The sequence below is a fragment of the Macaca mulatta genome, chromosome 1 (genome assembly GCF_049350105.2).
Source record: "Macaca mulatta isolate MMU2019108-1 chromosome 1, T2T-MMU8v2.0, whole genome shotgun sequence".
Lineage (NCBI taxonomy): Eukaryota > Metazoa > Chordata > Mammalia > Primates > Cercopithecidae > Macaca > Macaca mulatta.
The window spans coordinates 73,815,778-73,843,074 of record NC_133406.1 but is presented as its reverse complement, the minus strand read 5'-3'; the positions used below and the strand labels follow the sequence as shown (position 1 = coordinate 73,843,074).

Sequence of the window (27,297 nt, the reverse complement as noted above, 5' to 3'; positions counted from 1 at the left end):
TTATTTTTTAATTTTATGGAAACAGAGTAATGATAAAAATTCAATTTTATTAAAAATATTTTTGTAACTACAATTACTACTAACATTTTGCTTTAACCTAAGCTTAAATGCTTTATTTGCTAGAGTCACTTGTTAAAATACTAAAAAGTTTATAAGGTATCAAGGTAAAATAGAAATTATTTCAAAAAACAAAAATGCATGCTGAATTTTCTCTCCTGCTTTATAAAACAAGCAAGTCCTTTATGTAGATTTCTACAATTCATAATTCACTTGCCATTAAATGACACTCTATTTATATTTTAGACTATTATGACTTCAATTCGAGACACAATTGTTTTCCAAAATGAATTCAATGTGGGGTGTATTTATGTAATAGATGAAATATAGCTATTAAGGTGATTGGAATTGAATAAATATAGTATGTATAAAGGGAGGATGAAAATGTACAACTATTACATGTTGATAGAAGCATTCTGATTAAGAAAAGTATTTTTATAATAAACTCAAGTATATTTTTATAATTTACTTTTTAATAATATACTCTGATTTTAAAAGTCTCTTTTATAATGTACTTTTATATAATTTTTCTTAAGGAATCTTGATCTTGTATTAACAATTGCATACATATCTTGGTGCCTAGCACAGTGGCTCATGCCTGTAATCCTAGCACTTTGGGAAGCTGAAGAGGGAGAATTGCTTAGTCCAGGAGTTCTAGAGCAGCCTGGGCAGTGTAGTGAGACCCTGTTTCTACAAAAAAGTTTTTTAAAAATTAGCTGTGTGATGGCACATGCTTGTAGTCCCAGCTACTCAGGAGGTTGAGGTGGGAGAATTGCTGAGGATTGTTTGAGTTCAGGAGGTCAATGCTGCAGTGAGCTGTGATCATGCCACTGCACTCAAGCCTTACAACAGAGCAAGACCCCATCTCAAAACAAAACAAATGAAACAAAAATAAATAAATATCTTGGTATGTAAGGGCAATTTGGGGTTGATGATTTGGAGAGGGATGGAAAGATACATAGATACCTATATCTACATAGATAGAACTCTATATATGCATATGGATACAGATATAAATAGATATCTACATGTAGATAGATGCATATCTATGAAAATACACATCTAAATAACCATAGATATCTATTAATATCTATCTGTATCTATAAATTTTAACTTAAAACTGTATATACATATAAGCCTAGAGTTCTATATTTGTAGCTAAGATTAAAAAGCTATTCAGGGGAAGACCTGAGCTGTTCTTTTATGACATCTGGTGGCATTTCATATTTGATGTATTGGTTGCTACTGATGTTTGCATTGGTGAATGTTTCCACTGGAAATTTCATTTCTTCATGGTTTACCCCTCAACTAAAATGTTTTCTTTCTGGATAATATCCCCTGACTGTTTTCTTCCTCTTTTAGCCTAAAGTTTCCTAAAATTTTAAATGCATTGTCGTCAGCTTTATTCACCTTTCACAGTCTAGCAACTCAAGAAGTGTATGCTAAGAGGAGGAATAAAATTATGTAAAAAATGAAGTAGAAACATAGTTACCTAGGACAAAAATAATAAGTGGACAAACCAAGAGTAAATATTTTACTTAAGGGTTTAAAAATGATATCCATTTTTGCTAGTTAGGAACAATGAATAATGCTTATCACCTCCACTGTCATTTAGTGTTGTTCTGGATGATATAACCCATGTGTAATGACAGAAAAAAGAATTATGGCTGTTGAAAAGGAATAGATGAAATTATCAACTGTTTCCAGAAAATAAATTTATACCTAAAAAAAAATCAAAACCTATTATAAATAACAGAAGTGCAATAAGATGGCTAGTTATAAATAAATACATAAAAATAAATATTTTTTCTATAATTCAGCAATAATAAATCTGAAAATAATCTGATTCTGAAAATCAATTAAATATATAATAAGTACTATAGCTTAACAAGAAATGTGCAGGATCTGTTTAAGGAAAAGAGAAAAGAACTTATGATAATTATTTTAATATTAATACAAAAGAGTGAATGAGTTGATAGGTAGCCAAAAGCAGAATTTTTAAAATTTACTAAAAAAAGCAATTTTTAAAATAAATTTATAAGTATCTAAGAAAGAAAACTGGAATATATCCCTATCTCATTTTACATATCAAAATAAATTACAAATTTTATATTTAATACTTTACTTTTTCCAGAAAATTAAATATAAAAATACAGAAAATGAATGGGAAAAATATAAGTAAGTTACAAATTCTGGGCTAGGAAGCCCAATGATAAAAAGCAAAGGCAGACACCATTATTGAAAAATATTAGATTTTAAAATAAAAATAGACCCCCTTTTTATATTTAAAAATAACATTTAAAAGCCATTGAGTAAAAAAAAGTAAATGACTGTAACACGTGACAGACAATGAACCAATACCCTTGATGTGGAAAAACACTTACAAATCAATAATAAGGATGCACAACTGACAAAAAAATATCCAAATGAAGAACTATGATGAAAGTTCAAAGTCACTATTCGTCTTGGAAATACAAATTAAAACTAGAGTAAGACTTCATTTAAATCTATCGAATTTGGTGTCTCTCAGAAATGCCAGGCCAAACTATTCGTAATGCTAGAAATGTTTTGCCTAACAGTGGTTGAAAACTATTTGTAATATATGGAAAGGAAATTACACAAGTTGAGAATTTTCTTGCTGTGAATACAGAAATGAAAAGGCGGTTAGATGACAATTTCACTTCATTAATTTATAAATTCAGACACTACTACAGATTTTAGCGATCATGCAGTTCAGTATCTCCATTTAAGAGTAGGAACCTATGGGCTATTCTGTTCAGGAAATGAGAACTATAGCATGTATATGTGTTTCATAAAGTATCTGGTGGATATTACTTTATTTCTTTTTTTTTTTTTTTTTTTTTTTTTTTTTAATCATTTGGAGGTTGGAAAGCATGCTCAGTCCTTATAAGGGTCACATTTAGACAGCTACAGATTTTAATTGCTCCAAGAAAGGAATGGGGAATTATTTCAAAAGATGAAAGAAAACGTTCTTTGATCTAAAAGCAGAACTACCATTTGACCCAGCAATCCCATTACTGGATATATACCCAGAAGAATATAAATCATTCTACCATAATGACACATGCTCACGGGTGTTCACTGCAGCACTATTTACAATAGCAAGGACACAGAATTAACTTAAATGCCCATCAATGACAGATTAGATAAAGAAAATGTGGTAAATATACAGCATGAGATACCATGCAGACATGAAAAAGAGCAAGATCATGTCTTTTGAAGGAGCATACAGCTGGAGGCCATTATCCTTAACAAACTAATGCAGGAACAGAAACCTAAATACTGCATGTTCTCACTTATAAGTGCGAGTTAAATGATGAGAACTTGTGAACACAAAGGAACAACAGACCCTGGGGTCTATTTGAGGGTGAAGGGAGGGAGAAGGGAGAGGAGCAGAAAACATTGGGGATTGGGCTTAATTCTTGGATAATGAAATAATCTGTTCGTCGAACCTCCATGACATGAATTCATGTATGTAAAAAACCTTCACATGTACCCCAGAACCTAAAATAAAAGTTTTTGTAAAACACATTTCTTTGTTTTATACTGATGAGAATGAAATCATTGCTCAACACTTGTTGTACATGAAAGCACATTATTCTTGTTTTTTTTTTTCCTCAGGTATTTCCCTACCTTTTATCCTAATCTATACTTCCATTGTAATTTTTAGAATGCTAATCTAATATTTATTGAATTATTTTATAGTAAGCAACTGAAAAAAATTTAATTTTCAAAAGGAAGAAAAATACATGTTTAAATAGTATGATAACACAACTTTCGTATTCTAAGGAATGTTTGGGGATTCATTCCAGGGCACTCATATTTTCAGGTTAGTTTTCAACTGTTCTTTTGTCAAGTATAACCAATGGAGATTTTGTTATTCATGTATTTATAGAGCTGGTTAGCCATAAATATTTTATGAATGGAGACATTTCTAGCACCACCTAATGGCAGTCAAGTAAAAAGAAAAAGTTTTTCTAATTTAGGAACTGTTTTGCATAATTTAAATTAAACTATATAGCCAGAGTTATTTCTATATGAAAATGAACTTTTACATTCCCTAATGCACTAACTAGGCACTGGAAATGCATCTCTGAGCAATTGGATTGAGTAGGAACGAAGCTGAAGGGATATTTGATAATGAAACCAAGGGGGTTTCTGCTGTCTTCATGTGTGCAAGAATAAGAAAATACCCAGCTAATAGAAGAAATCATTTTATGTGAAAATTTTCTTTTAGTTTCAGGAGCCTATGCATACTATATTTTCCATACTCTAGTTTCCTGAAAAACGTATAGTTTGAGTATTGTATTGGCATATTTTGTTTGTCTTGTTTTTCAGCAGTTATTTATACATCTTTGACTACTATTCTACTAGTTTAATAAAGCATTTTTTAAAGTTTCTGATAGATTTTTAAAAACTGAGTCATATCATTCTGATTATAATATTGGAATTTTCTGTTGAATATGAGTCAAAGAACATGCTTTAGATCCGTAAGCTCTACTCATTTATTTAATGTGTTTCCTAGTAGGATTTGAATAATGTATTGTCTGTCATATCCTTAGGATTGAGATCAATGGATTTGGTTAATGTATCTGAAGAAGGAGAATTTAGCGATAGCACCAGATTCTGACACCTTTCATCTTCGCCTCAACACTTTAGTTTGGTACTTCCTTCTATGATCTAAACAGGGAATAGTAGACTGACTGCAGATACAGGTAGTTTTTTGTTTGTTTGTTTGTTTTTTTGAGATGTAGTCTCACTGTGCCACCCAGGCTAGAGTGCAGTGGCACAATTTCGGCTCACTGCAACCTCCAACCTCTGCCTCCAGGGTTCAAGTGATTCTCTTGCCTCAGCCGCCTGAGTAGTTGGGATTACAGGTGTGCCAACATACCCAACTAATATTTGTATTTTTGATAGAGATAAGGTTTCACTGTGTTGACTAGGATGGTCTTGAACTCCTGACCTAAAGTGATCCCCCTGCCTCGACCTCCCAAAGTGCTGAGATTACAGGCATGAGCCACCACGCCCGGCCAGATACAGGTAGTTACAAATATCAACAAGAAATAGATAGTCTGGTGGTGGTAGTAGTTTCAAGAAAGTGCTTTCTCTTTGACTGTAATTTCTTCCTTTCTATGAATATTTATTTATTGATGCCCTGTAATGCCCTTCACTTCATTGTGCACCCTCTGAATTTTAATTCATTCTTCACAGTCCAGTTTAACCATCACAGCTTCTGTGAACTTTTTCTGTATATCATTTTGTTCTCATTTCAACAAAATTCATCACTTTTTTGCTATTTTATACTTGTAGATTACATATCCCTTGTGTACTGGGTCTTTATAATATTTTGTACTCATTTGAATACAAATACTTCTACTACTATAGAACGGGTTTCCCTTAAAATAAGTATTATGTCTTTCTTGTTTATTTTTATTATTCACAGCAAACATGTATTTTGGTGAAAGCAAAGGCAAGTTAATGGAACTGATGTATCTTTAAGTTATTGTCTACTGTTTATTTTCTCTAGTTTTATATTTTAATGTAGGTTGATGTTTTCATTTCTTCCTTTCATTAATCAATTTTTTAAAATTCCTGCTAAAAGTTAACTACTATTTGTTGTTAGTTTTTGTTTTGTTTTGTTTTAGAGACAGAGTTCCACTATGTCACTATCTTGCCCAGGCTAGACTCAAACTCCTTGGTTCAAGCCATCTTCCTGCCTTGGGTTCTCAAATAACTGAGACTATAGGCATATGCAACTGTGCCTGGCTGGGTTTTTGTTTTGTTTTGTTTTTGTTATTTTTAACTTCATATAATACTTGATTGACTTTTCTAAACCCATGGATTAATATCTGTTCCTAAAGTAAAAAATTGTTAACCTTGTTATTGAAGGCTAAAAAGAGAAAATGTCTGGCTTAAGGGCTATCCTAAATTTTTGAAAAATTCTTAAGAGAATATAATCATCTATATGAAGAATACATTTGGAAAATACAGGTATATTTTTAAGTAAGAGAGATTCAGAATTTACAAGAAAAAAATCTTGAATATGAAGATGATTAGACAATTGAACAAATATGTAGATAAATATGTCAATTTTTACAAAACATAAAATAGCATTAAAAAGAGAAGAATTTATCACTGCTGTCACTTATCACTGTTGCAGAGGTCCAATTAATGCAACAAGAAATAGGAGTTTAAAAGTTGGACATAAATTGATCAGATAATTATTATTTTCTGATAATATTTCCTGTAAAATCCAAGATAATCCATTGAAAATATAGAACCAGTTGAACAATCTACAAATTGACTGGAGTCAAGAGAAATATATATAAAACAATTGCATTCATGTTCTCACAAAGATACTCACAAAGTAATTAGAAACTTCTGTTTGAAACTGGGATGTAGAAGAGTGAGAAAGAACTTCACTTTCATGGTAACAACAAGAAACACCAGACTAAGTAAATATCTCTGTCTATGAGGCTATCAAGGAGAAGCAATGTAGAAAACCCTGGCTGAACTGAATTTTAGGAAGAAATAAGTGCATCATAGGTGATCAGAGTGCTGTGGCAGTTTCCATATCTGAGTCTAAGCACTTGTTCAGATAGTGGAGGAGTATGCTACTGTAGATGGGGAGAATTTTAAAGGTCAAGGGGAAACCATCGACCCTTAGACAACAATGTGGCCTAGTAAGATGAAATGAGATCTAGAAGTATAAATGCCAAAGCAAGTAGCTCAGTCCCAGATTCCACTATTATCCTCCACACTTGAATTTTGCCAAGATAATGTCAGTTGAAGAAGCCCTAGAAGTGGATTTCTATGAAATCTTGCCATGATTGGATTCCAGAATTATGAAGAAATTTAATCCAAATATGAACCAAAAATATTTATAATCCCAGCCAAGTCCCCTAATAGCTCAAATATGGATAAGATCCAAAAGGTGGCATCACCAATGGTCGAAGGTTGAGCTAAACACAGGTGAACTAAATATAATTAAAGCTCAACTTCAGTTCTACATAGTCAGTAGAAATATATCCACAGATTGCCAAATTACTGTAATGAGAAAGCAAATAATTTAAAGCAAATATTGTAAACATTAAAAAAAGGTAAAATTCATATAATGGGTGAAAAGATAAAATATTTTAAGAGATAAATGATAGCTCTAAGAAGAAATAAAATGGAAATTCTAGATCTGAAAAGTATAAATTTACAATAAAAACTTTATTGGATAAGTATAATAGCAAATTGGTGAGTGCAGAATAAAAGATTAATGAATTTAAACACATACCATTATGAAGTAACCAAACAAAAATAAAGAGAAAAACAGGTTGGAAAAAATAAACAGATCGATAACATGTGGAATAGTATCAGCAGATTTAACATGCATGGAGATGTGGGTTCCAGGAAGAACAAATAGGCAGAAAAATATTTGAAGAAATAACTGATGCTAAATATTCAAATTTGATGATGAAACAACCTAAAAATGCAAGAAGCTCAATGAATTCCAATTAGAATAAATATACTACAACCACATATTATATACTCACAGTCCAATTACTAAAAAAAAGATTAAGGAAATAAAAACCTTAAAATCAACTAGAGAAAAGGAAAAAGACACTGCGTAGAAGAGAACAATGAAAGGAATGAATGCTAACATTTCGTCAAAAATAACTGAGGCTAGAAGATAATAGAATATCTTTAGAAACTTTAAAACACCAATCTCAATTCTATATTCAGTGAAATTTGAGAATTTCACTGTTATTCATATTGTTCAAAAATAATTTGAAAGACATTTTTAGATTAAATAAATGAGTTACTATATCATGAATAGTCTTGTATTACAAGAAGTGCTAAAACATTTTTAGGCTAAAAAAATACCAATCATAAATGTGAGGAAAGGATGAAGGAAAATGGAAATTAAAAATATGAATAAACAGAAAATATTATTAAAAATTCTTTTGAAGACATTAGATTAGTGAAAACAAGAAATTTAAATATATTCTGCAGTTTACAACATATATGAAATTAAACTGTATGAAAAAATAAATAATTGGACAAGAGTAAATGGAGAGTATGTTGCTGTAAGACTCTTATATGTGAAGAAGTATAATGTTAATTTGTGATAGTATGCGAGTTAAGAATACATATGATGATCCTTAGAGAGCCGTTTTAAAAAGTCTAGCTAGGGAGATGAAAAAGGTAGCGAAATGGAATGTTAAGGTAACTCCTCTAATCCATAACAAGATAGGGAAGGCACAGCAAAGGAGTAAAGAGCAAATGCAAAAAAAAAAAAAAAAAAAAAAAAAAAAAAAAAAGTAGAAGAAGAAAGTAAGAAAAGAGAGAATTCAAATAGCAAGATGGTAAAATTAAGTTAGAAACATATTAATAATTATGTTGAATATAAATGCACATAACACAGTAATAAAAAAGAATACATTATTAACCTGGCTAAATGAGCAAGACTCATAAAGTGTGTACAAGAAACACACTTTAAGTACAAAAACATAAATCGCTTAAAAGCAAAAGGATGGAAAAAATAAACCATGAAACATTTATCATAAGAAAATGGTAGTGGTGATATTTATATCAGCCAAAATAACCTTTAAGACCAGTAATATTACTAAATAGACATTTTGTAATGATAGTCAATTGATTAAGAAGAAATTATCCTAAATGTGCTTATATGTAGTAATAGAGTTTCAAAATACATAAAGCAGAAGTTTACAAACTAAAGGACAAAACAGACAAATTCTCTCCCATACCTCAAGAATTTTTTTTTTTTTTTTTTTTTTGAGACGGAGTCTTGCTCTGTAGCCCAGGCTGGAGTGCAGTGGTGCGATCTCGGCTCACTGCAAGCTCCGCCTCCCGGGTTCACGCCATTCTCCTGCCTCAGCCTCCAGAGTAGCTGGGACTACAGGCGCCCGCCACCTCGCCCGGCTAATTTTTTGTATCTTTTAGTAGAGACGGGGTTTCACCGTGTTAGCCAGGATGGTCTCGATCTCCTGACCTTGTGATCCGCCCGTCTCGGCCTCCCAAAGTGCTGGGATTACAGGCTTGAGCCACAGCGCCCGGCCCTCAAGATTTTTAAATGACTTTCTTAGTACTTAATAAAAGAAGTTGATAAAAATCGGTAAAAATACAGAAAAATAAAACACACTATCAACAAACTTAAGTGATAGTTATTGTACATTTTATACAAAACTGGAAAATAGCTATTGTTTTTCAAATGTACATGGAAAGTATGTACATTTGAAAGTATATACACTACAAATATTCTACAGGTAATATGCTGGGCCATAAAAGAGTCTTAATATATTTCAAAAGTTGAAGTCAGAGTATATTCTCTGTTTACATAGAATTAAATTAGAAATCAATCTGATAATGCTGTCTGGAAATTTTCTAAGTACTTCAAATTAACACATTCCTAAATGCTCTACCAATTAAGAAAAAGGGATTTTTTTTAACAATTAAAATATAAAGTATAACATGAGCTTTTTGGCATGCACCTCAAGTAATGCCTGGAGAGAAATGTATGGGTTAAATGGTTATCTTAGAAGAAAAAAGTCCAAACTTTCCTAAGCTGCTTCTTAAAACAGGCAAAAAATAACAAATTAAGCACGAAGTAATAAGAAATAATAATAATAATAAAAGACAAAATTGGATATCAATGAAATAGAAACAGAAAGCAAAGCCCAGAATTGGTTTGCAAGAATGATGGGTGTTGGGGAGTGGAGAGTGGTAAGGGGAGAGAAGGAGGAGGAGAGAGAACAGGAGAGGAAGAGAGAGAGAGAAATATTTTGGATTAATTTAAAAAATCTATCAATATGATTTACCACATTAATAGAGGTAATAGTATAGAAAAATATCATATATCTCAATAGAGTTGGAAAACATTTTACAAAATTTTATACCTACTCATAAGGAAACTTTCAGCATACTAAGTACAGGAGAGATAAAGGACCACTACAAATATTCTACAGAATATATATACATATATATATGTGTGTGTGTACATATGTGTGTGTATATATATGTATATATGAAATGTACACTACAAATATTCTACAGCTAATATGCTAATATGCTGGGCCATAAAATAGGCCATATATATATATATATATATATATATATGTGAAATAGTGCATGTTTTGCTTTTCAGATAGGGATCAAGTTTTCGTTCAAACTTTATCAGTAGTTTTAGCCACTGCTAAAACAATACTGTAACATAAAAGTCATAAATATTGAAAAGGAAAAGAAAATGTATTTATTTGTCATCGACATAATTTTGTATGTAAATGCTTTAAACAATCCTCAAAAAAGTGTTAAAACTAATAAATGAACTTAGAAAGATTGCAGAATACAACATTAATATAAATAAAATTAATTGAACATACACTAACAATAAACAATTTAAACAAATAAAATTGGATTTAGAAGAATATTCAAAAAAGCACTTAAATTTAACAAAATAAATGGAAATATTTGTATAGTCAAAGCTATAAAACATAACTTAGAAAAATCAATGTAAGCCTAAATAGATGAAGATTTATCATGTTTGTGGATGAAAAACAAGATATTGTTAAAATAGCCATTTTCTTGAAGTCGATTTATTCATTTAATGTAATTCCAATCAAAATTCAAGCAAGTTTTTTATGAAGAAATTCCCAAGTTGATTCTACAAGTTGAAAGAATATGCATGAGACCTGGAATATCCAAAATACTATTGAATAACGTATTTAAAAATTGGCCAACTTAGTCATCTTATTTCAAGATTTAAAATAAAGCCATAATAATTCAGGCTTTATAGTATTTGTGTAAGTACTGGCAAATTAATCAGAAATAGACTCAGACTTCCAATGTCAATTAAAATTTGAGGGAGCTAAGACAATTCGATGGGGAGAGTACAATCTTTTCAACATAGTATTGTATAGTGTGTAGTAGTCAAAAAAAAAATAAAGCCTGACTCCCACCTCACATCATTCATACAATTTAATTTGAGATGGATTCATAGACCTAACAAATAAAAGCTGGAATTATAAAGCTTCTAGAAGAAAAATGAGAAAATATTTTTGATCATCTTGGTGTTGGTAAAGATTTCTCAGACAAGGTACAAAGTGCTAACCATTAACAAATGATAAATTCAACTTCATCAAAAATATTAAGAAAATGAAAAGGTAAGTCAAAGACCGGATTAGGCTAGGTATATGTCTAACTTAGAATATGCCAAGCAGCTTTCCAAAATGATTGTTTAGTTTTGCATTTACATTAGCAATGTATGAGAGTTTTCATTTCATCACCTGTTCAGCAGAATTTTGTGTTTTTAATTTTAGCCATTCTAGTGGGTACAGAGATGTGTCTCATAGTAGTTTTAATTTGCATTTCCCCGATGAATGATGACACTGAACATCTTTCTTGTGAGCCTTGGTTATTTGCATATCAGAATTTTTAGTCAAGTGATTGTTTAGACGTTTTGCTCATTTTCCATTGGGTTGCTTGGCTTTTTATTGAGTTGTAGGATTTTTTAACATATTCTACATGTCAATTCTAAGAATTTAAATTTCTGATCAAAGATTTAAACAATTTATAGTAACTTTTTAGCAACTTTTTCATTCATACTAGGAACTTATATTTCAGGTTCCTTCTCTTGATTTGGATTTTGGAAGGCAAAATTTTCATCAGCCGAAATGTATTAGTTCTTTATTTCTTTTTGTTCTTACAATACCTTTGTATGGCTATTACCTGACAATTTCCAATCATTTTGAAATGTCTTACATTTTCCTGTATCTGCAATAACAAAGTTAAGTTGACTAGAATAAAAGCTTTTGGATGGCTTTTTACGTTTCTTAGTTCAAGAGAGACACATTTGGTTTTTGAAAAATATTTGTGTTGAAGTCTAACACACATACAGAAAAGTGCAAAAAGTAGCAATGCACAGGTTGACCCATTTTTATAACCTGGACAGCCCTGAGTACCCAGCACCCACAGTACAAATAGAAGACTACAGGGCCCCCAGTGGGCCTGCCTTGTGCCCTTTCTAAATCCCAGCCAGGATTACCTCTATCCTGACTTCTAACATCATAGATGGATTTTTGTCTGGTTTTGAACTTGATATAAATGGGATTATACAGTATATATTCCTGTGTTCTTAGTGTCTCTTACACAATCCATATTTGTGAGATTCATGTATACAGTTGTTCATTCTCATTGCTATATTTGTTTGTACAGTTGAGTGACATGTGTGTATGTTTCGGTTTGAAGGTGTAATAAAAGGTCTTGCTATAAACATACTTGTATATCTTTTGACCCTATGCATTTGGGTGGGGCTGGATATGGAGCCAAGAGTAGAACGGTTGGATAAAAAGATACACATCAAAAGATACAAGGATAGCTTTTTTTTTTTTTGAGAAGGAGTCTCACTCTGTCGCTCAGGCTGGGGTGCAGTGGCACAATCTTGGCTCACTGCAAGCTCCGCCTCCCAGGTTCATGCCATTCTCCTGCCTCAGCCTCCAGAGTAGCTGGGACTAAAGGTGCCCGCCACCACACACAACTAATTTTTGTATTTTTAGTAGAGACGGGGTTTCACCATGTTAGCCAGGATGGTCTCGATCTCCTGACCTCGTGATCCGCCCACCTCGGCCTCCCAAATTGTTGGGATTACAGGCGTGAGCCACCACGGCCGGCCCACAAGGATAACTTAATAAATACTGTCAGTTTTTAAAAGAGGTTATACACTCCGACTAATAGTTTATGAATGCTGCATGTATAGATATTATTACGTTATACATTATAAACTTAACATTTTACTTATTTATTTAATATTATATATAAAAATATAGTTATATGTAATATATACGTGTAGTTGAACATATTTGGCTACACTTTGTGTTTCCTTTTCATTTTAGCCATTCTAATGGATATTTAGTGGTATTGCATTTCATTTTGCGTTTCTCAGATGACTAATGATAGCGACCATCTTTTTCATATGTTTTTTCTGGCTATGTATCTTGGTATCAGATATATGTATTGCAAATATCTTTTCTCACTATATCGTTTGTCTTTTCATTCTCTTATTTCCACCTTTTGCTAGCCAAAAGTTGCTAATTCTAACATGGTCTAATTTATCAACTTTTCCCTTTCTGTTATAGCTTCACATTTATTGTTTAACAATTATTTGCCTAATCCATGGCCCCAACAGTGTACGATTTTTATGATTAAATTTGAAACTTGCAAACCCTCTTACTTGAAAGTTAAATATTTCCATGTAGAACTTGGATTTTGTATATTTTTAGAATGTTAGGCCATGGATGTAAGTTTATTTTACACATCTCATGTATACCATTTGTACAAAGTATGTGTTCCTTAAATATTTCTTGAATGAATGAATAAATATAGAGATGCATGAAATGCTGTATTATTTAAACACTAGAAACAAAAAAACTGAACTTTAGAACATTTCCTTTCTGTCTCATTTTTTGAAAATTAAAATCTAAATTTCAGCAAGTGAGAAAAGTATAATTTTCACTTGTCTGCCCATTTTAATCAGTATTTCAGCTTAACACAAACATTAAAAGCAAAAAATATTTTGGCACTGCTGGGCTCTGATCCACAACTCTTCTTTTTCCTGGGCCTGGGATGAAAATACATTAATGAGGCAGAGAGGAAGACAAGCTCAACTACACAGCTGTATTAAAATTTCTGCTCTCCTGTGCACACCACATGTCCGCTTTCATTTCTTTGGCCAACACAAGTCACATCACTAAGCCTAAATCAAGAGTTAGGAATCTGTAAATACATAATCTTCTCATAGGAAAAGAGAGTGTTAATAATTTGGAGTAGTTATGCATGTTACCACTCTGTCTCATGGTAGAGTCAATAATATTTTCTTTAAAATGTTTTATATAGCCTGGGCGCAGTGGCTCAAGCCTGTAATCCCAGCCCTTTGGGAGGCCTAGATGGGCAGATCACGAAGTCAGGAGATCGAGACCATCCTGGCTAATATGGTGAAACCCTGTCTCTACTAAAAAAAAAAAATACAAAAAACTAGCCGGGCGAGGTGGCGGGCGCCTGTAGTCCCAGCTACTTGGGAGGCTGAGGCAGGAGAATGGCGTAAACCCGGGAGGCGGAGCTTGCAGTGAGCTGAGATCCGGCCACTGCACTCCAGCCTGGGCGACAGAGCGAGACTCTGTCTCAAAAAAAAAAAAAAAAAAAAAAAAAGTTTTATATGTTAATTAAAAGATTATGTTTGGCCGGGCGCGGTGGCTCAAGCCTGTAATCCCAGCACTTTGGGAGGCCGAGACGGGCGGATCACGAGGTCAGGAAATCGAGACCATCCTGGCTAACACGGTGAAACCCCGTCTCTACTAAAAAATACAAAAAACTAGCCGGGCGAGGTGGCGGGCGCCTGTAGTCCCAGCTACTCGGGAGGCTGAGGCGGGAGAATGGTGTAAACCCGGGAGGCGGAGCTTGCTGTGAGCTGAGATCCGGCCACTGCACTCCAGCCTGGGTGACAGAGCGAGACTCCGTCTCAAAAAAAAAAAAAAAAAAAAAAAAAAAAAAAAAAAAAAAGATTATGTTTATATTTAGATATATTCTTTTTTTATTAAGTTCATTTAAAGAATTGATTACATGATTTCAGCATTTGGCTCAAAAGATAGAATGTATCTATATCTATGGCAATAATTAATTGTCAAGAATATGATGTTTCAGTGAATGCGTGCATTTTTAATTTCTTCATAGAGTTTGTGCAAAAGACAATCATTCATTATTTATTTCGGCAATGTAAAGAGAAAAAAAGAGAAGATTAAATTATTTTAAAAAGCTGTGGGAAAGTCTCACATACACCATCAAATCCAATTGCCTTTTTTTATACTATAGCTTCCCTTCTTACAAGAAATTTTCCTCGATCTGTGTAAAGTATTATATTTTAGTTGTACTAGCAGTGCGTTTTCTCATATAAGCGTAAAACTTGAAAATTAAATAATATATTTTAGAAAAACACATGCACTTGCATATTTCTTAAATAGTGCATAATTTTTATGAGATTCCCAAGTATATCTTGTCTAAATATTCCTGTAATTCTTACTGATTTATTTTCATTCGTCAGATTTCTCTTGAATTAAAGAGAAGTAGTTGTCTTCCCAGATTGAGCAATTACTGGTATCTTCCCAATACCCAATTCCATGCTTTTATTCTCCTCTCTACTGCCACATAGATGACTCCAACACACTAGTAGAGAGTTTTGCTATCTTCATGTTTCAAATTATAGCTATTTTTGTGAAATAACCTCAAGCTGTGTAATTTATAGGAATAGGTTTTATTATAATGTATGATACCAAATATCACAGAAAAATGGTGACAGAAAGATAAGATTTCCCGAGTAGTGTTACTCTGAACCATAGGGAGAAAAGCTTAAGAGAAGAAAAGAGTTGGTAGAAATATAATTGTTCTTTGCTCAGGTTGTAGACCAGACTTTATGTCTATGTTTCTGCTGGCAGATGCTTCCTTCTTTTATCTCCCTGGTCTACCCTAATAATTAATTTCTATGTCTCCCATTTCTTTCTCTATCAGATTTTTCTAATTCGTGTTCTGTCACCACCTTCTACTCATTCATTTCCTCAGTTCTCATCACCCAGCAGTCAAGAGTCTGTCCATTCTACTCAACTGAAAAAGATTATGTCATTACCGACTCCATAAGCTTTTCTTCAGTTCTAATTACTCTGGACCTATTGGAAGTGTTAACACAGTTAACTAACCTTGCCTCCTCAAAGTTCCCTCCTATCTAGGCTTCCATTTTACAATATTATCTTGATCTAACTTTATTCTTGCCCTTATTTTTTTCTTTTCTTAAATGTAGACATTTCCATTAAAGGCTCTTGTTGTTTCTCTACAATCTGTCTCTTAGACATGGCTTTTGATAGGTGATTGCCAATTTATTTTCCTGGCACCATCTTCTCTTCTGAGATTTAGATTCTCATTTCCAAATGGCAGATAGAGTTTTCTGCATCATAAGTTCAGTATGCCTAAAACTAAAAAGAATTCCTAACCCCAGATTTCCTTCCTTACCTGACGTTTCTATTTCTGTTATTAATACTCCATTTTCCTCAATAATTGGTGAAAAGAATGGACCATTTCGCCCCACACCATCACCTCATATCAATATGACTTAATGTGCCTTTCCTGAAATGTATAGAGTTTATCCTTTCAAGTATTAATTCAGTTATTTGTCTGTCCGTGTCTTATTCTCCCAAAGCACAGCACTCATCTCTCTTCTGTGTAACTAAGTTATGTCTCCTCTCTACATTTCATCATCAATTTTGTTGCCTTAGTCTCAATTTTGAATATCCTGTTCCTGCTCTCCACTCAAATTTTAATTTCTTCCATTAATTTATGGGATAAGTTTCAAATGGGTGGCTCAATCATTTCAGCGCGCTTATTAGGGGAGATGAGAGAGAACAATACATCTAGTAGTAGGAGTCCAAGTGAGTTTGACTACTGAAAAGCAATTTGTTGGGGCAAACAATTCTATTCTGTGAAGTGGAAGAGTTGCCAGGAAGGACTGCGTCCTGAATCTGACAGCAAGAACACAATGTTCAAGCAGGCCGGAGTAAGAGAATAAAAGAGTCTGTAACAATGAGATATAAAAATCACTAGGTCAAGTTTGTTGAAAATGACCAAAAGCATAAAACGTAGAAGATGGAGACGAAGAAGTCAAGAAGGCCAGGATAAATTTGATTTGCCTTCTTGGAAAGTCTAAAGCCTGTATCCTAAACTTAACCTTTGTTGTGACTAAAGGAATGGTACTCTCAAAATAACTTAGAACACAGTATTCTTTTTCATCTTTGTCTTCTATACAAACTTCTCAAGCCATATTGTACAGATGTGGGGTCTCACCTATCTCTCCAGATTTATCTAACTCCCTCCTTCACAACCAGCCTTCCTCAAACTTTCCATACCTCTAGGCCGTTGTACAATTCCCACCAAATCCTTCATAGTCTCTGAAAACAAGCTGAAGAATTATATTCTCTAAAACTGTCCTCAGTTTCTTTTAATCAGGTATTTTGTATATATCCCTATACCATTTATCACATCGCATTACAGGTTTTTTTTTTTTTTGTTTGCTTGTTTTTTTAATTGTCTTTTTTCTCAACTAGAACTCAATGTCAGTTATGGGCTTATTAGTTTTTCTTCTTTACCGTGTAGCAGAGTTCAACAAATGTTAGTGTTCCATAGATGTATGTTGAAAAAACGACAGTCCAATGTTCACCAAATGATATCTGCTTTCCTGCCTTCAAATCCTAGCTAAAGTTTTTCTCTTAAGACATGGTTTCTGGGGTAGTTGATGTCTATCGAACCTGAGTCCACCACCACCCACATATGCAGGACTTTTGGTTACCAGCTTAGCCTGAAGGAAGATCTCCTTCCTTTAAATTTTTATTATCCTGGCTGACTGTATTTTTACTCAAATCAGTATTCATTCATTATGCACTATTGTGTTCTTGAGATGTTATTTGATTTTCATATATGGTCTTGAGCTCTTATTTGATTCTCACAGGATAATTTGTTAAGGCATATGCATTTAATATTTTCAACTAAACTGGAAATTCTTTGAAAACAGAGATTGTGTCTCTTACCAGTTTTAATACATTAAGCAAAAAGCCTTACACAAGGCAAGAGCTCCATAGTATGTGTTGAGTATGTGAGATACTGAGTAGAGTGGAGATGGGGCCATGTAATGGTAGGGGGAAGGCATCATTCATAGGGCTATTGCATGTTGCCCCTGCTTCCTAAGCTGTGGAAATTTCTATGAGAAAAGAGCATTGTATATCCTATGCAGGGCTGGTATGCGCTCTGAAGGGTCAGTAAAGATCCCAGAATTCTGAAGGCTGCAAACCATTTGGTTATAGGATGGTGATAATCAGGAAATTACCTCTATAGGCCACTTCATGGCAGGTCTTTCCAATATTAACTTCTATTACTGAACTGATTATTTGAACTTCATAAATATTTTAAGCAAGATCCTCTGTGTTTCTTTCACTCGTGTCAAAAATCCATTTATTTTTATGACTCTCTGATCATGTTTTCATGTTGATACTCTGAGTATCCAATTTTGGGTTGACAATATGTCTTTTTAGGTTGATGAGTTTTGCATAAATTTAAACTTCATTATATATTGATTAGCAGGAACACAGGCGTAAGTTTCCAAGTACTGATTAGCATTTAAAATGGGATATATTTAAAACCAATGGCCTAGACCATGCCAGTACATTGCTGGGTATAACTTCCTGACTGTACTCACTACATCATAAATAATAATGAAAGTAAATGTACATTTATCAGAAAGAATCAACAAAACCCCAGCACTGATTTGCTGAACACACTTGTCTTACCAGGCATTAAGGCCAGCTTTCGAACAAAAGTGCCTGAAGGTTTGATTGTCTTTGCAGCATCACCTGGCAATCAGGAAGAGTATTTTGCACTCCAGTTGAAGAAGGGACGTCTTTATTTTCTTTTTGATCCTCAGGTAAATGAGTACTCATAAAAGTTAATAATTTTGAGAATTTAGTATGTGCCTGGTACTGAGGTAAATGCTTCTGTTTTCACACTGAAACTTCATTCAAACCTTGTAAGGTAGGTACTATTATTATCCCCATTTTGCCAATCAAGAAAATGAAACTTAAAAAGTAATGTGACTTGCCCTCAGCTAAAATAGCGGAGCTAACTTTTAAACCATCATGGTCCGACTGAGAATCTATGTGCTTAACAACCAAAATGCCACCTTATAATGAAGATTAAAACTTTTAAATAAATTTAAAGAGCTCTATTTTTATTTTTCTTAATAGCAAAAGATTATGTCCCCTTTTCATCCTTCCGTGTCTTTCTTTTTTTATTGTTTCACCAGCAAATATTTAAGTGGCTATCGGGTACTATTGTGCTGGGCGTTGCAGACTACCATAGTTTTAAAGTTAAATATGACCATGTCCCTGTGATAAAATCTGCAAAGGATACAGTAAAATAATCAATTTTAAATGTTTATAAATTATATCAAAATAAAGATTTAGGATTCTATGTATTATAGGAACAAAAATAAATAAATCCATTGTTTTCTGAGTTGTCAGTTTTCTCTGTAAATGTGATATTTAACTGAGATACAAATCAATGAAGAAAAATTGGTCAGAACAAGAGCATATGTCTGTATTTGAGGGTGCATATTTCAGGTGGGGCAGTACAAGGGAGATACTGATCTCCACCTGGGAAGGTACTGAACATAAAGTTTCCAGGCAAAGTGAGCAACAAACGTTAAGGAAATAGCAAATATTAAGTGCCTGAGGTGGATGAGAGCATGGCGCTTTTCGTACACTGAGATGAATCTGATATAGCTGGGAACAGAGACAAAGGGAAAGGTTGAAGATTGAAAAGCTGTGTATAAACTAAGTCATTTAAGGCCCTGTAAGCGAATGTGAGGATTTGAATTTTTCCTAAGGGTGTTGGGAAAGCACTGAACAGTTGTCTTCACTTGAGTTAAACAAATATCAATGAGCATTTGATATTAGGTATTGTATTAGGCACGTGAGTAGTTGAGAAATGAGTAAGACTAAGTAAAAGATATTAGCTTTCCATTTTCTTAGTTCTTCAACTTAAAACTGATGTGCTTACCAAATAAACGTTTTACATTTTATTGGTAAAGCAGGCACAACGTTCACCCTTGGATCCAAGTTGCATTTAGGATCATGGACTAAGTAATCTGACTGAGGATCTTAGCCTCATGTGCCCCGGAGATCCATTGACCTTAGAGAGGAAAGGCAGGGCCTATTGTACCAAGTGTATCTGAGGACCCTACCAGCCTCAAAAAGCAGGCCAAGGTCTCCCTGCATTATGAAGCTGAGAGAGTCACGCAGTGGCCACTCGAAGGACCAGGGGCAGAAAGGCTCCTTCCTCATGACTTGACAGGGGCCTGTTAACTCCCTGGCTGGTGCACTGTGGGTCCTCAGACACAAAGATTTCTGAGTGTCCCCTTGTAATGCAGCTTCTTAAAGGATGCCAGCAGGTGGGCAGTGAGTAAGCAAAAGGAAATAGCATCACACCTAAGCAGATCCCGCAGCCAGAGGGAAAGGAAGAAGCAGCAGCTATCGCAGAAGGCAAGACAGATGGCAACTGAAAAAAATTTTAAAAAATCAGCTGAAGTTGATTCAATTACATAAAGGAAAATATTATTTTTTATTTGAAAACTTTAAGTAGATTAATTAGAGGAGAGACACTTTGAGCCTCAGATTAGTAGGTCAGAAGATTAAGTTGAAGAAATCTCTCAAAATACATAATAAAAATGTGACGCAGACAAGAAAGATAGATACTACTACTGTCACTAAGAAGCGATTCAGAAGGAGAACAAAAAGCACATGCTCGAGAAAAACAGGGATAACATAAAATGATGAAACAAAAAATAGGAGAGAATATCTGATTTAAGAGGGAATTTAGTATATATCCATTGAAAAGACTCATCAATTTCCTGTCAAGATTAAGCAAAGCTAATACTTCTGTGAGACCTCTTTGTGCCAGGCATTATTGTAAGTGCTCTCTCTATACGTAAATTTATACATTTTCATACACACATATGCCTATACACGCATATAAACCCATTTGAACTTTTCAACAACTCTGTGAGGTAGATACTCTTAATATTCCCATTTTACAGGTGAGGAATCTGGGTCACAGGTAAGTTAATTTTCCCCAAGTCACAACCCTAATAAGTGACCAAGCCAGGTTATAAACACAAGCAACTGAGCTCCAAAGACCATGATTTTAGCTACAATGCTATACTACTTTTCAACATGAAAGAAAGATGGTTGTTGATATCCATAAATTCAGAAAAAATCCATCTGTGCACTGTTCACTGAAAGAAATATTTCAGTATGTAATCTAGCCAAAAGAAAAAATAACAGAGTCAGAAATATAAAAAGAAGAAGCATCAGTGAATAATAAATCTAGCAATATTAAGCTATGCCTAAATATTTAATGATAGAGTGACTAGAACTCTGTTTTACAGTGACAAATAAGAATCTTTGAAATAGAAGAGAAGTATAGCAAGGGCAAGAAAAAAAATACCGTGAATAATCATTTGTTGCTAAAATTAGTAAGAATTGAAGGAGAGGAAAAATGAGTGAATTAAAAGTTCTGAAGGTATCAGCTGAGTGGCGGGGTATGGGTGGAATAAGGGAATAGGTTATACTGATGTTTTGTTTTCTTAAAATAAATAGGGCAAATGTATGATTTTAAATGTTGTAGAAAAATAAATTAGTTACTACTAATAAAAAAGTGTTCTGCAGGACATCCAAATTAACAAGGTTAGAAAGGAGAGCAAATGCTAAGTTAAAAAAAATCAACAAAAATCAGAAAAAGAAAGGGGAGAGTACAGTAAAATAGAACACTGTCAATGAGAAAGAAAAATCTGGCTTTTCCCCTTCAACCAGTTAGTATCTGGAGATATTTAAGAAGAAGCCAGATGGAGAAAAACTAATCACGGGACCACTTATTTATAGAGCTTTAAAGTATACAAAGTGGGTTCCCATGAATGATCTCATTTCATTCTTGAAGTAGCCCCTTGAGGTTGACATTGTTTTCATCCGTGCTTTAGATGAAGTGGCTTAACTAGGGTGATAGAGTGGTTTAGGGATAGAACTAGCACTGAATTCAATTATTTGAATAGCACTGAATTATTTCATTCAGTGAAATTTTGCTAAGAATTTATTGGACTTCACAGTTATGCACTGGGAACACAGAAATGAACAGAATGACACTCATTGGAATTCTGGCCATTGGTTGTTCATCACAGATTTTGAGTATTAATAGTCACCCCCTACCAAACATGGAACAGTCATCGGAGAATTAATCCAAAAATGATTTCCCCAAATCTGAAGCATGACTGCCATCTCTTTTGACATGTGGTGTTGCTTTTTCTAAAGGATGCAATACCTTAAAACTCTGTAGGATAGGAGGGTAAAGAGGTCAAACTGCTTAACTGAGAATGGCTGCCAGGAAACTCATCTGGCAGGTCTCATCTTTTTTATCTCCTTTACGGTGATCACCTGGACAGGCTGGTGCAAAGCGTGGTAACAGAGTTCAGGGAAACATTCATGGGGCATTGCCCCTCATTTCTGTCCCCTTACCCTTCTCATTCACACAATTACTTAGAGTACTCATCACTGCTATTACCTTTCCCAGTTGCTCTGTCTCTGCCCTGTGTAGCCAAACGCTAAACTGTAGACATGGTCTGTAGGTGCCCACCAAGTGTTAATAAAATTCTTAAAGCCGCTGGATGCGGTGGCTCATGCCTGTAATCCTAGCACTTTGGGAGGCTGAGGCAGGTGGATCACGAGGTCAGGAATTCAAGACCAGCCTGGTTAAGATGGTGAAACCCTGTCTCTACTAAAAATACAAAACTTAGCTGGATGTGGTGGCAGGTGCCTGTAATCCCAGCTACTCGGGAGACTGAGGCAGAAAATTGCTTGAACCTGGGAGGTGGAGGTTGCAGTGAGCAACAGAGCAAGACCCTGTCTCAAAAAAAAAAATTGCTAAAACCAAGTTGGGGGCTAAAGGGAGTGGGGAGGGTTTAGTGATGTCTAGTAAGTAAATTTTTATCTGAAATAATATCTCTCCATAAAGTAAAAGCTGCTTGAGTTTTCAGGAAAGTGACAATTTATTTATTGTTTAAAATACAAGGTATGGGTTGAGCAGGATGGCCTTGGGATCTAGCTGAGAAAATGTAATCAGATGCATTACACTAAGTGCTCATGGGTCATGATACTAACTATATATGAAACAATGAGCTCATGCTAGCAAGGACTGTGTCCTTCCTTACCTCCAAGGAATTTATACACTAAAGCAGGTACTAAACATATTTTCTAAATTTATAATGCAAGCCCCACTCATTTTTAGACAAAGAAGTGTTAAAACTGAGGGATGGCGAAAATTTTGAATACTCTCCTCTTATTTGCTCTCCTTTTCCAAAGTAATATCAATGCAGCTTCTTGTATGAAGTTAGAGCTACCCTGGATTTAAAACAGTATAGAAGTTTATTTCATATGCCTTCTATTGGCATTACATTTATTTATATTTTAAATACTTTGGGTACCACTTTAAGCCAGTTTTTCTCCTCTAATCTTTAAATGAGGACGAGATTATCTAGTGAATACTTTACTATACTCATGACACAAGTAATTATGTACTTAGTGTGTCTTTCTTATCAGACTGCATGATCCAGTGAGGGCAAAGTCTATGAATGTTTTGTCCACAGATACTTCTTCAGGACTTAGAACAGTCTTTGGAACATAGTAGATGCTCAGTAAATAAATGACCATTGACATATTACCTGGTTGACTGACTCAATAACTGTTGGTAAGATACTACTACTACTCATAACTGAAGAAAATTATCCATTTTTCTCAGTTAAAACATCTAGCTTGTGATGATTACATAAAGCTTTAATTGTTGTTTATTTTTTTTATTTTGAAAAAATTAGAGAAAGTCTTGCTGTTTTGCTCAGGTTGGTCTCGAACTCCTGGCCTCAAGCAATCCTCCCACCTTGGCCTCTCAAAGTGCTAGGATTATAGACATGAGCCACCATGCCCAGTCTTGTTTAAACTTGTCTGTTTTCAGATAATTTGACTTTTATCAGGAAACAATAAGATGGTTATTTTTAAATTGTTTTTACTGAATTCATTCAAAATAGCCAAATTTTGAATTATGAAGAGAATTTCAAGGAATTTTAAAGTAATTATCTAGCACATATTTATAAAATAACATGAAATCATCATGTATTTTGCTCTTTTTAAAATGTCTTAATAAAATCAGTAATAAATTCCTTATATAACAATTTAATACAATATAGAGGCTATAGATATAAAAATGTATTTGGTTTGTCATCCAACTATCCAAAGCATTCTATTGAATAAATGTTTAGGGAAAGGGAGATTCTTCATAGTACATAAAATTAGAAATGTGTTTGTACATTACAAACTGGACACTTGCCATTGTTAAAAGGTACAATAAAAAAGTTAACTATAACTTTTAATTACTGTATTTTTTGTAATCTCCAACAATTAGCTATAATTTTCCCATTCTTCATTTAATTAAATTCAATTTTGAATATACTTGACCAGATCATACTTTAGTGACCAGTAATGATCCATGTTAAACCGTTAAATATTCTATGCTCAGTGACATTAACAGGAAATTCACATCATATTCTGGCTTTACTTGGAAGGAAGCTATGAGAATGAAAGCTTTAAAACAATTCCGAATAGCATCTGTTGAATGTGCCTGATATGTTCCAAATAGAAAGAACAACATGAATAATATGACACCAGAAGTCATCACAGAATTTTTCTTTCCTTTTCATTGGTGGGGGGAAGTAATCTTAAAATAATCTTCAAAAAATGATATTCTAAATTGCCGTAAGTATAAAGTGAGTTTGGCATGCTGAGGCTGTAGGTAATGAACTTGAATTTGTCTCCAATAAATGTGATTTCTGATGTAGAGAACTATTAATGCTTCAGATTGTTGCCAAACAAAATATGAAGAACCACTTACTCAGACACCTGATCTTTAGAATGCAGCATCATTTGTAACAATTTTAACGCTAACTAAGTACACTTTGATGAGACAGCATTTAATAAAATGCTCATTAATTTCATCATTAGCAAGGGTATGCTAAGAAGTAAGCCAGTTTCTTATGTCACGCCCAATTAGCATCCCATGCTAGTAATCCCATTAGTATTGTTGAATTCACTAATGGAAAAACTAATGGGCATGCTACCAGGGCACATTAATTGGGCACGACACCAGTTCTGGTTTTAATTATTAAACTACGATAATGAAATGTGTGTTTGTAAAATATTAAAATGTTGAAATAGGGTTGAAGAAAATAAAAGAGTATGTAGACAAAACAGATACAAGGAAAGTCAGCCTACAAAAATACAAAGACTAGAACTTGCCAGATGGTCATGTTTCTAGCTGATGGAGTTGTCTGTAAAAGTTGGGATATTGTCCATGTGAGAGGCAACCCACTCATACTCATGGGAAATTAAAAGCTTTTTTTTTTTTTTACTTTGATAACATGAAATTCTGTATATCATACATGTTGTCAAGCGCTTTATGAGGCCGGACAGGAGCCAATTAAATGTGTAGCGTGGACATGTTATATCACAGAAGCCATTTCAGAGAAAGATAAACAGAAATCATACTAAACATGATACGATTAGCATTGTATGTTTTTCAGTATACATCTTCAACTTCATTACATCAATTATCTATTTTCTCTTTTTGAAAAAAACTGTATAGCAAAATTATTAGAGTTTGGTGAAATTTTCTGCTAATTAAATGTTTTAGTAATATTTTACCCAATCTTATTTTTTAATTTTTAAAGATTTTAATAGAATGAGCTTTATTCTTGCTAAGTAAATCAACTTTATTAAGAAGAAAATTCATTCCCATTTAGAAGTTTTAGAGTAATTTCTGTTTTAGTTTTCTTTAATAGTAGTACTAGTAGCCGTTGGTGATAAAGTTGGGATATCTGTCACTTAGTCTTATTCTCTTAACACTGAAAATGTTACTATAGGTAACCAAGGCTACTATAACATACTGGAAAAGTGTTTACTTTTCTTGAAAGTAGTGACATGGCAGGCATCTGTTCTATTTCTCTTTCTCAGTTTATTATTATTATTATTATTATTACCTCCTATTTGCTAAACTCTGTTCTTAATATCTGCCATTTCCTATGTCTTATCACTTAGGAACACATTTTTAACTATTATGTGATTACCTTAGCCAGAACTATAAATATTGGATTTTGACTTCAAAGCATTGTGTATTATGTTTAACTCCACCCTTATCTTTAATGTATCATAACTGACTAGTTTTTAAGGTGAATGTCATTCCCATTTGTTATTGATAGTTTTGTGAAGATAAGAATGACTTGTCTGACATCTCTCTATCTTCAGAACTCATTTTTAGTGGTATTTTATTAGTTTTAAATTCTTCTCTTCTTTTTCATATTTACACCATGAAAAGTAAAGTCTAAAATTTTAGAATAGAAAATTCTTTACCTTTCTGATGAATAGCTATATTCATCAGAAAATGCAAGTGGCTTTGTAAGAAATTCTTATTGCAAAGATGAGACCTTTACAGATCTGTGCACTGTGGTGCTCAGGGAAGTATTAATACATCACAGGGAAGCCAAAATGATGCTAGACATCAACTTTAATTTTGAATTCTGTTTGAAATGTATGCATGCTTGTATCAGGAGCATAATTTTGAAACTTGTAAATTGGTTTATAACAAACATGTAAGTGTGTGTTTATGTGTAGATATGTGTATATAAACATTTATTTATTCATTCATTCCCCTAAGGGGTCACCAGTGGAAGTAACTACAACTAATGATCATGGTAAACAATATAGTGATGGAAAATGGCATGAAATAATTGCTATCAGGCATCAGGCTTTTGGCCAAATCACTCTTGATGGGATATATACGGGTAAGTAATTTTTGATATGTATAAATAGCCCTGTTGATATGTTGGTGTTGCCATACTTTTCTGTTGTTTATATTCCTACATCCTTATTTCACCATCATTTCTACTCAATTTCATCTATATTGCTGTTGAATTTGCCTTTGGGATGCTCCTAAAATGATGAAGTCTGGCAACCAGTTTTTCATCAATGAAGGTCTTCAGTTAAAAAAAAAAAAAAAAGGAAAGAAAAGAATGAAGTCACGTCTCTCTAAGTTACCTATGTCTTTTACAGTTTTCTACAATTTGCATGGACCTTTAGTTATGTTCTCTCATGTTACTTTTGACTTCCAAAAAGCAAGGAAAGTAGAGGAAAGCAGTTTTTGTCTGCATTTGGAGATGAGGAAACCAAGGCTGAGAAAAAAAGTGAATATTTTTTCCTAACTTACACAGTTGACAGGAAGCATTCTTGGGACACACATCCTGTTTTTTTTTCACATTTAAGTTTAGTTTTTGCTCCAGCCTACCCTATCTGCCACATTTATGTAATTATAACATGGTCACTGTACCTGTATAATAATGCAGGCTTTTATTAAATCATTGAGGAAATACACAATTTTAATCAGTACCTATTATGTTCCAGATATTGTTCTAGGCACTCTGGATACAAGGAGCAAAGAGAACACTATAAAACTTACATTTTTTGGGAGAAATGGGGCAGCAAA

General features: G+C 33.6%; 1 protein-coding gene across 1 annotated transcript in view; it reads left to right on the top strand.

Annotated features, from left to right (window-relative positions):
• Positions 1–27,297, top strand: part of USH2A (usherin) — a 797,990-nt gene that overhangs the window by 310,717 nt on the left and 459,976 nt on the right. Inside the window, exons 21-22 of the mRNA XM_015116260.3 lie at positions 18,462–18,592; positions 26,473–26,599. Coding sequence (XP_014971746.3) covers positions 18,462–18,592; positions 26,473–26,599 — 258 coding nt within the window. The remainder of the gene's footprint in view (positions 1–18,461; positions 18,593–26,472; positions 26,600–27,297) is intronic.